At 39.7% G+C, this 13,806-nt stretch overlaps 1 protein-coding gene across 5 annotated transcripts; it reads right to left on the reverse strand.

Annotated features, from left to right (window-relative positions):
* Nucleotides 1-1,265: 1,265 nt before the first annotated feature.
* LOC306941723 (putative oxidoreductase YteT) lies at nt 1,266-11,010 on the reverse strand. 5 transcript variants are annotated; one of them, XM_079527356.1, is made up of 16 exons: nt 10,835-10,913; nt 10,679-10,724; nt 10,346-10,460; nt 9,576-9,660; nt 9,255-9,328; nt 9,069-9,128; nt 8,191-8,298; nt 7,979-8,035; nt 6,971-7,101; nt 6,168-6,222; nt 5,373-5,465; nt 5,012-5,146; nt 4,755-4,856; nt 2,984-3,145; nt 2,588-2,683; nt 1,266-2,521 (listed from the first exon to the last, which is right to left on the reverse strand). In XM_079527356.1, exons 3-16 carry the CDS (start codon nt 10,436-10,438, stop codon nt 2,471-2,473), a joined length of 1,302 nt encoding a protein of 433 aa, XP_079383482.1. In that variant the 5' UTR covers nt 10,439-10,460; nt 10,679-10,724; nt 10,835-10,913; the 3' UTR covers nt 1,266-2,470. The 5 variants fall into 5 exon arrangements, with proteins under 5 accessions (XP_079383482.1, XP_079383485.1, XP_079383484.1 ...); XM_079527359.1 differs by having other exon boundaries at nt 10,346-10,397; nt 10,835-10,911; XM_079527358.1 differs by lacking the exon at nt 10,679-10,724 and having other exon boundaries at nt 10,909-11,010.
* Between the last annotated feature and the right edge of the window lie 2,796 nt (nt 11,011-13,806).

Below are 13,806 nucleotides of genomic sequence, written 5' to 3' on the forward strand. Positions count from 1 at the left end.
GTTGTACAGTAAGCAATACCAGGTTAAGTTCACTTGGGAAGTATTATACATTAGTATAATATAATCATAACAAGTATGTTTATTACAGGTCACTGTTTTCCATTGGCTAGTTGGGGCCCCACTCCATGTTCCTTCTTTTGGCTCAAAGTTATTTCCATATTTAACAAATGTTTATCTAACATTTATTTATCTCCTGTGGCACTAAGTTTATCAGTCCTACTTACATACTTAAGAGTAACACTGATAGGGATGAGATCCCCCCCCCCCCCCCCCCCCAATACAATAATTCATGAGACATGAGATGTAAGATTAGTCTGTATGGTGTATAATAGTGGAGCATTCTCTCTAAAAGTTAGTTTACTGTTGGCACAGAGGGGATCACTTGTGCCCTGTACAAACTAAACACACACAGATAATGACATTACGCAGGGGCTGGGAATGGCGTGGGCAGATTTCAAGGCCATGTCCCCTGTCCATGTCACACAAAACACACACACACACACACACACACACACACACACACACACACACACACACGCACACGCACACGCACACGCACACACGCACGCACAGTGCAGCACAGTGATGATAATAACTACAAGTCTACATTATTAATTACACATACCATTATTTACACTATACAAAGGCCTGGCATGTTGTTAATTTTAGTCAGCTTATAGATGAAACAATTATAAACATTCTTAACATAATATTAAATGATTTGTTTGTTTTGTGTGGTGTGTGGTGGTACAGTGTGCAATTACTATTTTCAAGAATGCTCTGATGAAGCTGAAGTGCTTCATTTATTGGTGTGTAAACTTGAGTACTTTGATTTTGAATGTGCTACCTTTTGGGATTTTTTTCAATTCCTACTTTTGATATGTATACTGGATTTCTCCACTGAGAAAACCCATTGCTGATGCGCTTTGATTGATTGATTGATTGAAATATTTATTAACAGTTTGCAGAATTACAGTACATTTCAAGCACAACTCAATACAAAGACTGTTAACTGTGAGTGGAAGACCCAATAAAGCATTACTTGTTTACAAGAGGGTCCACCTTGTTCAATTCATCAACCTCTATTTCTTATTCACTGTTTTCAAGTTTCATGTCCACAAAACACAATTCCAATGTTTTTTTTCTGACAGTGATGACCTTTTTCGTTGAGGCCAGATGAAAGTCTCTGTGCGATTAAGAGACATCACTCTCTCCACCTTCTCTTACAGAGATAATGACCCCTTGTTTTTGTATTTCTGCTTTATTTCTGATAGTCATAGTGAGAGAGAGACAAGATGGAAAAAGCAGAATAAAAAGAAATAACAAAAATAATAAATATTGACAAGAGAACTTAATAGGATTTTGGACCAACTCAACCTCATGTAATAATTTCAGAACAGGTGAATAATAATAGTTATTCAAGTTATTTCAGATGTTTCTATTGTAGTCTTTGGATCATTCACAAAAAGCATTGCATAGATAATTATAGGCTATATATTATTTGCACCAGGGACCTCGTCTATCAATTATAAATATCAATTTCTTCAATTTAGGCAATTTTATCCAATAATCAATACTCATTCACTCTTCAAAAATGTCTGTCAATTATTTTCACATCAATGTTTTCTTTTTTTGTATGTCTGACACCTTGTGGTCAATATCTGTAATTACAAACACTAGGTGGATAACAAATGTATAACATACAAATTGGTTGGAAACATCTCAGGACCAGGACAAGTTTAATCTGTTTCCGCCAGTCCATAAAACCACATGGACTCTCTGATTTACTGTGGAAATAAGGCTATGAAGTGTAAACAGTCTAGATTACTTTCATTAGATAAAACACACTCCTATATCAGCACCTCTCCATTTTACAACTTACCATTTTAATTTTATTTTAAATGTAGAGTAAGTGATTTTCTTTCTTAAAATAAGTGTTAAACGGCCCTCCAGCTTTTTATTAAACAGAAAATGCATTTTCAGGTCGGGATACCAATTTTTATCCAATCAGGATAGATAATGCAGTCAGGATACAGATTGTAAGTGATGACACAAATAAATGAGCAGACAAATTTGGAACTGGAACACTATACAAATTAAGCTGATAATTGGCTGAAATCTTGTCAACTACCTAAAAGATATATTTTCTGTTTTAAAGAGCTGGAGAGACAGGGAGATCCCTGTTACTGAACAAACACTCTAGAGCAATGATTACTACCAGAATATAGTGATTTAACCTTTTAAAAAAATACTTTGTTTTCACTCAAAAGTACCACTTACCCTACCTTCAAATTATAAAGTTTTAATTTTAAATTACATTTACTGTACACTCTAATTACAATTGAATGAATGCGCTCTCTCATACACACATAGAGTACATTAATTAACATCCCTGAGATTATTATTATCTGTTACACCTGTGCAGTTATCCAATTGTTATTGTCGGCGGTGCATTCTTTCTTTTAAATTGTCAGTGTTGTTCTGTCATGTAGCTCTGGTCAATGGCACCACAGTGCACCACCTAGCTCTGGTCAATGGCACCACAGTGCACCACCTAGCTCTGGTCAATGGCACCACAGTACACCACCCTGCCCTCCAGTCGAGATTGCTCTGCTTCAAACACCAGTTTGTGACTCAGCAGAGTTTCTTCAGGGCCCGAACGGATCAAGGATGGATCATTTGTCTACGCACGCACGCACGCACGCACGCACGCACGCACACACGCACGCACGCAAAACACACACACACACACACACACACACACACACACACACACACACACACACACACACACACACACACACACACACACACACACACACACACACACACACACACACACACACACACACACACACACACACACACGGTTAGTTGGCAACAGTTTACCTGCACTACTACACCCCATGAATCCTGAATCACATATTATGATTAAGTTGAATGAAGAAATACCACCAAACCCAATATAAGGATTACTTCTCACCGCCACTGCAGAAATGAAGGCATCAATGAGGTGGTAGTCAGCACCACCATGCCCGCTCATGATGGAGTGTGCAGGGGAATTGCTTGGCGCTGTGTGCTTGGTGATTTTCTGGGTCAGGAAGTCAAACACGCGAATCTCATCGCCATCATATGACAGCTCCCCCTAAGACAACCCAGCATTGGTTGGTTATATTCAGAAGGTTGTGCAAGCAGTTATATAATACTGATCATCTGAAACAAGTCAACAACTGAGCATATTCACAACGTGGCCATGTTGCTGTTACGTCAAAGTATGTGGTGGGGGCCTCCATGACAATGACGCAACAGCAAAATTGTTACTGTGTGAATAATTATGATCAACAGATCTCATGTCTTTTTATGTACACAATGTTGAGCCATATTCTAGAATCTAGAAGGTCTGTGAGTCTGTGGCTAATTGTGCAAGCCACTGCGCAGATCAGCACCAAATCCCTTGTGCATGCTTCCACGTTTTATATATTTTTAAATATATCATTTTATATAATGGAAGTCAATGGTGGTCGGATCGAGCTGAAGCCTTACTCAAATATGGGGATGACCGACTACACAGTACTGACATCATTAATGACGGTCGGACACTTTTGACATTAGACTTGCAATAGCTCCGTTTGGAACCGCATATCTATGCTTTAGCTCTGAGAAGAGCTTCTGTATCTCGGTTCTGATACCTTTACTTTTTGGAAACTATACCGCGAAAAGGGTTCATTTTTTTGGACAGCTCAACCCCAGATCTACCCGTGCAGGGATCTCCTGCCAGGCTGCCACGGAACCTCTTCTCAGAGCTAAAGCATAGATATGAGGTTCCAAACGGAGCTAGACTTGAGATTACTAGTGTAGATCATACATAATAATAATAATAATAATAATAATATTCCAATACTCTAATTTCCATACTTGCGTCCTCTGCTCCCACCTTAGTCCCCCCTCTGAGCGAGGATGCGAGAATTAGATGTGAGTCCGGAGGAATCGAGCAGGTTGGAATGAAATGCCAAATTCCAATACTCAAATTTCTGCCTGCTTGCTGCTTGCCTATACTGTATCTGTCCTCCAGGTGTCATGTTATATTGGACACAGGTTAAAGTTCCTGCCCACCACCATGGAGTCTTCATGGCGCTCCAACGAACACAATTGGCCGTGTTCACGGGTGGGAAGTTGAATGGGGAGGGCTTATCTTTGTCGCTCCATTGATGATCCCCACAAATGGTTAGGGCGCCTGTTCGGGGGGGGAGGACGTGGGGGGGATAGCGTGTAGTACCTCCACATGCGTTATGCCCCCCTAGTGAGACCCATCACTGTCAGGTGGAAAGAAGATGGTGGCTTGACGGCCCGGGTATCGAAGGAGATCCGAGGCTATCTTCACCCTCCCATTGACTTATTGTGGGGGTTAGCAGAGATGGAGTACCGGTACTCGTAGAGAGGCTGGGGAATTGGCTTTACTAAATTGGGATTGAAGGGGAGAAAATGTTTTTTTCTTTTTCCTTTATCTTGGAGGGGCATGTTTTGTGCAACAACATAGTTTTTTCATTATTTGTCTGCCCTGAGATCTTTGAAGATTTATATTATTGAAATTACAATAAAAAGATTTTGAAAAGAAATATTGGACACTGCATTTCTCTCCAATACACTTAAAAAAATCACTTCTCACTTCTTCTGCTCTTTGCATCGCCTGCCCCTCGTCATCGTGTTTTGGGTTTGTAACCTTTCTGTTCCGTTGCAGTCAGCAAAAACCTTACCTTACTGCCACTGATGACTGTCTTTCGCTTGCACATCTGCTCAGTAAATGCCACCATGGAAAAGGCAGCTGTGAGGCCTCCTTCAAACTCCATGTTAACAACCTGGACATGCAGAACATAAATGAAAACATGCCTGGTGGAAACTCTAATGCTACACACAGTGTAAAACAGTAACCAACAAGTTATTAAGTTCTACACACAGGATATACTTATGCATCAATGGACACTTGAATGATTTCCACTTGATATTGTCAGACCTGGTTAGTACAAACATCGTTGTCACACTCGTACACACAGCGGCCGTAGGGTCCAATTTTCAGTGCCTCTGTAACTGACTCGATGTCCGGAACTGAGCTGGGACATATAACTGACACTGGCCAACCAACATGACCCTTATATACACAAACACACACAAACACACACAAACACGCACGCACGCACGCACACACGCACGCACGCACGCACGCACACGCACACACACACACACACACACACACACACACACAGACACACACACACACACACACAGACACACACACACTTACTTTAGCCAAGTTCTTTTTTGGCCACCAACTAACTAAATGTAATTGTTGACAATAAAAAGCAAGTGATAATAACCTTTTTTACGCTGTCTAAGTAGATTTTCCGGGCAGAGTATGGGCAGTCTCTTTCTACGGCACACTCCAAACAGCGGTCTCCTGCACCTATTGGCTGACATGATGGTGACAGTGATGTGAAGTTAAGCTATGTGTTTAAATTGCCACATAGCTTCCTTTCAATGCTGCATGGATTGGAACAAACCAGGATAATAAAACAACAAATTCATCGACTTTTACAGAAATTATATTATTAGTTTGTACAGATTTTTAGTTAGTTAGTTAATACACTATTACAGAATAACACAAGTATTAATCATTCAAGCTTCAAAGTATTGTACATTATTTACACAATGTCCACTAGATGGAACCAGAGGAGCAACAATACTGTAGTTAGTAGATGAAGGGAACAGTAGTAGAATGGAGTGTTTTTTGGCACAGATTTCAGCTAAAACAAAAACCTGCTCCATTGAAAAACATTGGCAAAATCCGCCCACATTGGTAGAATTAAACTTCCCTATTAACCAAAATTTCAAAACAGAAGGAAAGTATGGACGAGGTAGCTAATTTCTAGGTCATCTCTTGAAGAAGACTCAGTAGTTTCCGGTCTTTGTGACCGGTCTTTGTGACCGAGAACAGATCGATCACACTGTGTGCACAGTGTGCAACTGTGCATTAGATTATTTTTTATTTTTTAAATAATAACCACCTCCTCCCGAGTTTGCATAAGGCCATCATTTATTAAACTAGATGTAATCATACATCTACTTTGTAATGGAGAGATCATTTCTTTCTATGGGGACAGCCTAGTACTCACCTTGTTTTCTTTTTTGAAGTGACTAAGAGCTCCAAATGACGACACTTTAACACACCTGCCAATAAAAGTGGCATATAGTTAATCATTAATCCCAATAAACGCACAACACGAATGCAACAACAGCCTTATGTCTTAAAATTGCTTTAGTACTGGCCAATATGTGGTTAGCCTCATAGCATAATTGCTTATGGCAATTTTGGACCAAATTGACATTTCTACCGATCTACTCTCCTAACACAGTACACTGCTGCTTCATTGTGCCTTATTGCCTTAGGGCCTAAGGCAATAAGGCACAATGAAGCAGCACACTGCACACACACTTTCTGATAGGCAAAGGATAGCCTAAGGCTTAGGCTATCCTTTGCCTATCAGAAAGCGTGTTTCATTCCAAAAATGACTTGAAACTTGTAAATGACTTTACAGTATGTAGTATTTGTGGAACAAATGTCAATATTCCTCTAAATGCCCTCACTTATCAATATATATATATATAATATCAACGTATTGGTAAATGAAATGTATTATTACCTGGCACTAATTGTATTATCTGGACATACTAGGACGGGACAACAGTTCTGTTATCTTTTGTTTTCTTTGTTGTTATACTGTATGTAATGTTTCGTGTAGTCTTGTTCTGGCCACACAGAGGTCAACATTCTAACCCTTGTATTCACAGTTCTTGTAAGGGATTTTGAACAACAAACAGTGCTGAGTGACCAGCCACGGTCACATAACAAGTGTTTGGACACCTTATTCTACCATTAACCATGAGCTTGGAGTGGATCATTGACTATGTTGTTTACCTGCGTCCACCAGCCCAGTGGTGTATCAGGTCAATGTCATGGCAGGATTTGGCCAAGAGAGCAAAAGAGCTCTCTGCTTCGTTCCTCCAATTCCCACGAACAAAGGAATGGGCGAAATGGTAGAATCCAACCTGGAGGGAGAAAATAATTTTACTGATCAGTTGAAAAGTGAAATATAATAATATTATAGAAACCTCAACAAGGTAGAGAGTAATTAGCACTAATTACTCTCTACCTTGTTGAGGTTTCTATAATATTATATTTCATAGATATAATAATATTATATAATAATATAGATACGGCATTAGTGCAGATCCAACCAAAATTATTTAACGTAAACCCTGTACACTGAAGACACTCAAGACATGCTCCATATATGGCCAGTACATAATTCATTCCATATGCTGCAGCAGTCTGCTGTCACCCAGGCGGATGCGTGCACGCAACCTCAGGGCGTCTTACTGGTTATTATTTGGTTATTATTTGTTCTATGGCAGTGTGTATAGTATTTCAATGTTATATTGTTTTCTGCATAAAGAACATTTGAGTAGGATAAGTCTGTTAATCGACATCACTCTTTAGGATAGAATTCATTCTTAATTTGGATATAATGGATATTGTTAAGTGTCCTTGCTAATTTTTGCTATCAGTGCTGTAGCCTGACCCAGCCACCGTGATTTCTGGTATAGAGGGGTGGGTGCCGCAGGGATCAATGCGTTAGAATAGATCATAAGATTCACCGATCTGAGCGCCTGCCCCCGCCCCCCTCCACCCCTCCCCTCCCTGGTAGAAAACCGCTGACAACACTGACGCCACCAAATTTGGAGTGACGTCACTGTAGTTCACTCCCACTTATAATGTAATATAAAATTATAATAAAAGTGTTCATATTGCATGTGCAGACGGTGTGCAGGTCATTGTGTACATTTTGTGCATTTCTTTTTAATAAAGAGAACCTTCAAATGTACAATATAATGATTTCCTTAATTTCCAATAGTGCCTTCTTACCGGCTCTAGGTGCTGAATATGGATCACATCTCCTATGGCTCCAGCATCTATCAATACCTAAGAGATACTGTAAGTTCACTTTAATTCAATTTTTACAAATTACATTTTATGTAATGATGGTGAAGAAAAACATAATTTAATTTAAAGATGCACTAAAGCTGTAAATAATGGATTATGTTTACATGAGATGCCAGGCACATATTGCCACTTACTTTTATCTTGTGGATGGTCGGGTCATATCGGAGCACATGACATACGGTTAGCATCACACCACTCTGAGTGCAAGCCTGCACAATCTCAGTACAATCCTTGGCAGTTGTCTGAAATTATATTAAATATATGTGCATGTTTTCCTGACACATTTTTCTAATTTAAACTATTACATACTAGTTTATTGTAGAAGCGTTATACAACTCACATCCCACAATTGGAAACATTGCTGTTTTAGATATTCAATATTTTATTCACTGGTGTCATACATCATATGTACAGTATGCCATTCATATGCACCTACAATATCTGCTCTGTCTGACTGGGTGAATGGTCTGATTTTGAGTTTGAAATATTCTCTGTGATGGACACTACAAGTTAACCATTGATCTCGCCCATGTATATTTTACACGGACCATTGCAAAGTGACAACAACGTACATTACTTTTTCCGCAACAGTGTTGTTGTTTAGAAAGGAGCGCTTAGAAAGGAGCGCTTCCTAGTTCTTCAACAGCAAATAAATTAACATATTTATAACTCCACACTAGCAAAATCTCCACTTCTTTTTAACTCTACTCCTGAAGTAGCTTATCTCTCAAGTTCTATTTTATAAACAAATGTAATGTTTCATGGAGGAAGTTCTTAAATTTAAAATGATATTACATTAACAATCTAGGCTTGTTCTTTATCAGAGCAACTTATAACTGTGAACTAACAACGCATCAAAGTGCTGAGTTAGTTAAACTCTGAAGAGTGTACAAATATAACCAAAATGGACTTGACGTGATCTTTGTGATGCCATCGTCTGGCCACGCCCACCATTACCTGCCTATGAAGAAATGATGACTTTAAGAAAAATGAATGCATAAAAAATACTCACTGCCATAGGTTTTTCCAGTAGAACATTGTACCCCTTCTTTGCAAATGCCACTGCAGGCTCCTGGGAAAGAATAGTTTAATATATTAATAGATTAATATTGGACTGTAGATAAACTATACAACAATGAGAATTACTTGAAATTAAGAATTGAGGATGCAGATTAAATCATTTTGTGACGATTATTACCTTGTGGAGACGGTCAGGAGTGCAAATCAACACAGCATCTGCAAACTTTTCCCTCTCTACTAAACAGTGCCAATCTAATTAAGAAAAAATGATTGGGAATTCAATAGGGAATAGAAAATAATTTAAGCATTTAATTTCAAAATGGAATATCCACCATTGAAACAAAAGTGGCTCCTGCTCTTACAATATGTAAAACCCCCATATTAAAACGAATCCTATCTCGTAAAAGACACTGACCATGAGGCAGTGTTTTGTTTTTCCCTGAGAAGAATACTTATACATTGCCATTAATGGCCAAACCATTCATCTTAAAAAGCCCACCTTCAAATATATTGTCATCTGCTATTCTGTGCAGCTGCTTAAGTTGATTACGAGCAAACTCCCTGGGGTCAGCAACTCCAACAACCTGAAATGAGCACGAAAATAAATTTACAAGAGCTAAAAACGCGGCTAAGAATATGGCTTGGAAAATTCAATATGAAATCAGTTTTATAGGGCAAACACTGTTGTACAATGTTTCACTCTCAGCGTAAGCTTTAGTAACCATATCATTCAACTTCTAACTGGAGAAATACTGAAATAGAAATATACAGTTTGTCAAATATTCATCATGTTTCTATAGCTTGGAATCCCCATTGATGATGTCATTGGTAGACTGTGTCGTGTCCCCAGCTCACCTGAGACAGAGTAGACAGAAATTGTGCCATAATGTCATTGTGTGAGGACTAATATGATAATGAAAATGGGTGAAGTGGCCTGGGCCGTGGCTCAGCGGTCCAGGCACCTTGGCTGCCCAGCCTGGCAGTGTGCCGTGGGTTCGACTCCTGATCCCGACGGCCTTTACTGCGTGTCATCCCCCATCTCTCTCCCCATTTCCTGTCAGCCTACTGTCTGTCCCTCCATAAAAAATATAAAATAAAAGCGAAAGCCACAAAAAAAATAAAAATGGGTGTGCCATTGCAAGTTTTCTCTGATCAGATTTCAGATCAGATTTTTTTTTAAAGAAATCCATCATGTGAAGGATTCCCGAAAACTCTGTTTTCCCATTCTCATATTGTTTGATATGATATGTGATGTTGTTGTATCCTAACCTTCATTCGTTGAGGGTGGATGGATGCAAAATGTGAGTAGATCCCTCCACGACTGCCAGCTCCCACCACAATGACATCGACAGGGGACGGCATGGTTAACGTTGTACCACGAGAACTATATGATGAAACAAAACCAGGCTTGATAAAACATGGGTTGAGTGGTATAAATTCCTCCAAAGCAACATTTTTCTCTACCTGTCCAATTTAATCAAATTCAAGCAAACAAAATAGCAAAACGTGCTGTACTGTTATTATAAACTATTTGAAGATCTTGTTCTCCATTTTCATGTTTTTCCTTTTTCATACTGGCCACTGGACTGGTGTGTCAATCACCTTTCAAGAGAAGGAGCCGGTACACCGATGTTGTTGTAATAACGTTCTATAAACAAAAGAGAAAGAATACGAATCCCGCCGCCAACGACTCGTTTATTTTGTTCTTTTAAACGATAATATAAAGTCAACTAAGTAGGCATATGTTCAAATTAGTACCTGCAGTTTTGCCCCATAAGAGTATCCCAAAATCCCACTCGGATATGTTGTCAGTGAGTCGCCGCACAGCTCACCTGACCTGACACAGTCAGCAGCAAGTAGCAACCAGACAGTCCAGACTCCAGATGGTCCAGACTTCCTTGAGTTTGAGTCGAGCATAATGGTCGATGGCAAACCAACATCATAGGAGCACAGCGCCATCTACCGTTTCTTTTCCCCCTTCTTCACATACAGAAATGCGCAAATGTTCCCTTTTTTGCCCATGTAATGTTGTTTGCTTTAAAATTACACAGATTGGTTGAACATATCTCTAAGCAATAGAGCTATGGACCAGAGCTAGAATATACACAACTATATAGGCCCTATAGTCAAAAAGGAAATCATCATTGAGATCAGCTGAGTGAATTACTGTTGATGTTGAATGCAGTTCCGAGATAATGTAGGCAGAGTTTATTTTATTCTCACTATAAAGTGTTTCATACACACATTTCTTTCCATTCCATTTTTTTTTTACTTTATATTTATAAAACCCTCCTCAAAGAAAATGTGTTAACACCGCAAACTTTTTGTAATACAATCAATACTTTATTTCTATGAAACGAGATGCAAATGTCGTCGGACAACTTCGGCTTCGGGACTACCTTTTACTCGGTTTCGATCTATGGTTTCGATGGGCGCTGATGGGACGCTTGTTTTACAGCGCCGGCTACTACTAGTAGGGCGGTGTGTGGGCGCATGCTTTCCGACATAGCCCGAACGACAACCTACCTCGGCTCAAACCCCGGGCCAAACCCTAACCTAACCTAACCATAACCGTAAGCACGGAGCAGCGCACTGCGCATCCCTCACCAACCTTAATCCGGTCGTTTTAACGGAAAACGGACCCCTCGGCCCTCACCAACCTTAATCCGTTCGTTTTAACGGACCCATCCGGTCGCCAGTAAAACAAAAACTGAATCCATTCTCTTTGGCTCTAATAGTAATCTCAGCAAGGCAAATGGCTTCTTGGTTAGAGTGGGTGACAATGTTATCACACGTAAAAATGAAATTACCTACCTAGGTTCCATCCTGGAGGCTAATCTTTCCGGTGATAAAATGGCCACCAACGTAATCAAAAAGGTCAACCAAAGAACAAGATTCCTTTACAGGATCTCCTCACTGGTCAACAAAAACACCTTGAAGACCTTATTAACAGGAGCCCTTGTACAAAGTTTCTTTGACTATGCATGCACCTCCTTAAAACTAGGCTCCAGACTTCCCAAAACAAACTGGTCAGGCTCCTACTTGGCCTCGCCCCCCGAACCCACCTCACCCCTGCCCACTTCAACAGGCTGGAATGGCTTAGGGTCGACGACAGAGTACAGCATCTTGCAATGGGTCTGGTCCACAAGATTCGATACACCACCAAGATAACCATGTACCTGTCTAGATACTTCCTTAATGTTAACGAAGTCCACACCAGGCCCGGCGCCAGGATGAAATGACTGAGGGGTCAATTGAGATTTTTGTAATGTCAATAATAAAATATAAAACTACCTTTTGTGCTGGATTGGTTTTCTAGTGATATTATTCACTAGCAGCACTGGTTATAACAACTCTAAACATGCTGCTACAAACCAAAACAGTTTAAAAAAAATCATATTGTGTTGCTAAATCAAGCAGGCAGTGTCAGTTCCATGACTCAGCTGGTCATATACAATATTCTAATGATAGCACTGGCCCGACAGGGGGGGTCCGGGGGGGCTTGCACCCCATTTGCGATAAAAATGCTTCAATCTGGTGCACTTTGAGATAAAAATGAAGAGGCTGGATCTATAAAGAACTACACACATCATATTAGATTATTATCATCTTTACTGTGCTATTATTGCCATTTGCCAACATCACAGTAGGCTACAAAACAACATTGGATAGGGCAGGGGTGGGCAACTTTGATGATGGAGAGGGCCACTATATTTCAAACTCACTCCAGAGGGCCACAATGCATATAGTCAAAAGTAGCTGATCTACAAGCTCAAAACGTGTCGCAGTGCGATGCATTTTGAGCTTGTAGATCTGCTTTTTTGCTATTTTTAAAATTGGAATCCTGAATTATTTTCACCTATTTTTTAATTGAAATCCGGAAAAGTAATATTTTTTATTTAATTTCAAATACATTTATATGTCATGTTAACTTTATGATTATGAACTGAAATGCAAATATTGGACATAAAAAAGGCTAGTACTATAGTCATTAAGCTACTAGTAATTGAAGTGGGTCATGTTTGCATGTTTGGAATTGTAACAGCTGAAATCAATAACATATCAGTATTCTGATATTAACCTGCAGACCGCATTAAGTGAACTGAGTCTGTGCTCAGAGAATAAATAGAGAATATTATATCCAATCTACAAGCTCACAATGGATTGCACATGCACATGCACCACATTAAATAGTTTGAGAACCACTGATATAGAAACATATAGTTTTCAGAAAACTGTTAGGAATAAAAATAAATATTTTTTTAGAATTGGCCTCAGGTCTAACTGGGTTTAAGCCCGGAGCTCTGAGGGGCTCTGGTCAGTGAAGAATAGACAAGATATACACACAGTACGTGGGTTAAAAGAACAAAACCCTGTAGAACTGCAGCAGGTAATATCTTTAGCCCAAGGACATTCTGACAGGACATGTGGTGGTGGTGATGGACACCTGGGTTTTTTGGGTTATAAAACCTCTAGCCTTCCAGTTACTGTGTACAGGACAGCCTGCCTCTCTCTACAATAGGCCTCCTTGGAGCCATGATCATATAACTCCAATCCAATGAAGCCAGGGTTTATGAGTGAATTTTTGTTTGTGTGCAGCCAGTGAACTTGACATGAATCTTAATGTCAAATCATGAAGACTTGGGTGTCGCCCTGGTGGCACAGCCAGTAAGTGCAGCTCCTATAGTGTGAGCACTGCATGGGTTCAAAAATCGACCCCAATTTATCTC

The sequence above is a fragment of the Electrona antarctica genome (assembly GCF_951216825.1).
Source record: "Electrona antarctica genome assembly, chromosome: 2".
NCBI lineage: Eukaryota > Metazoa > Chordata > Actinopteri > Myctophiformes > Myctophidae > Electrona > Electrona antarctica.

Coding starts and splice junctions, on each gene's coding strand:
- LOC306941723 (XM_079527355.1), bottom strand. Junction 9,129..9,254: donor CTCCTGACCGTCTCCACAAG/GTAATAATCGTC, acceptor ATTCTTTCCCAG/GAGCCTGCAGTGGCATTTGC. Junction 4,857..5,011: donor ACGATGTTTGTACTAACCAG/GTCTGACAATAT, acceptor CTGCATGTCCAG/GTTGTTAACATGGAGTTTGA.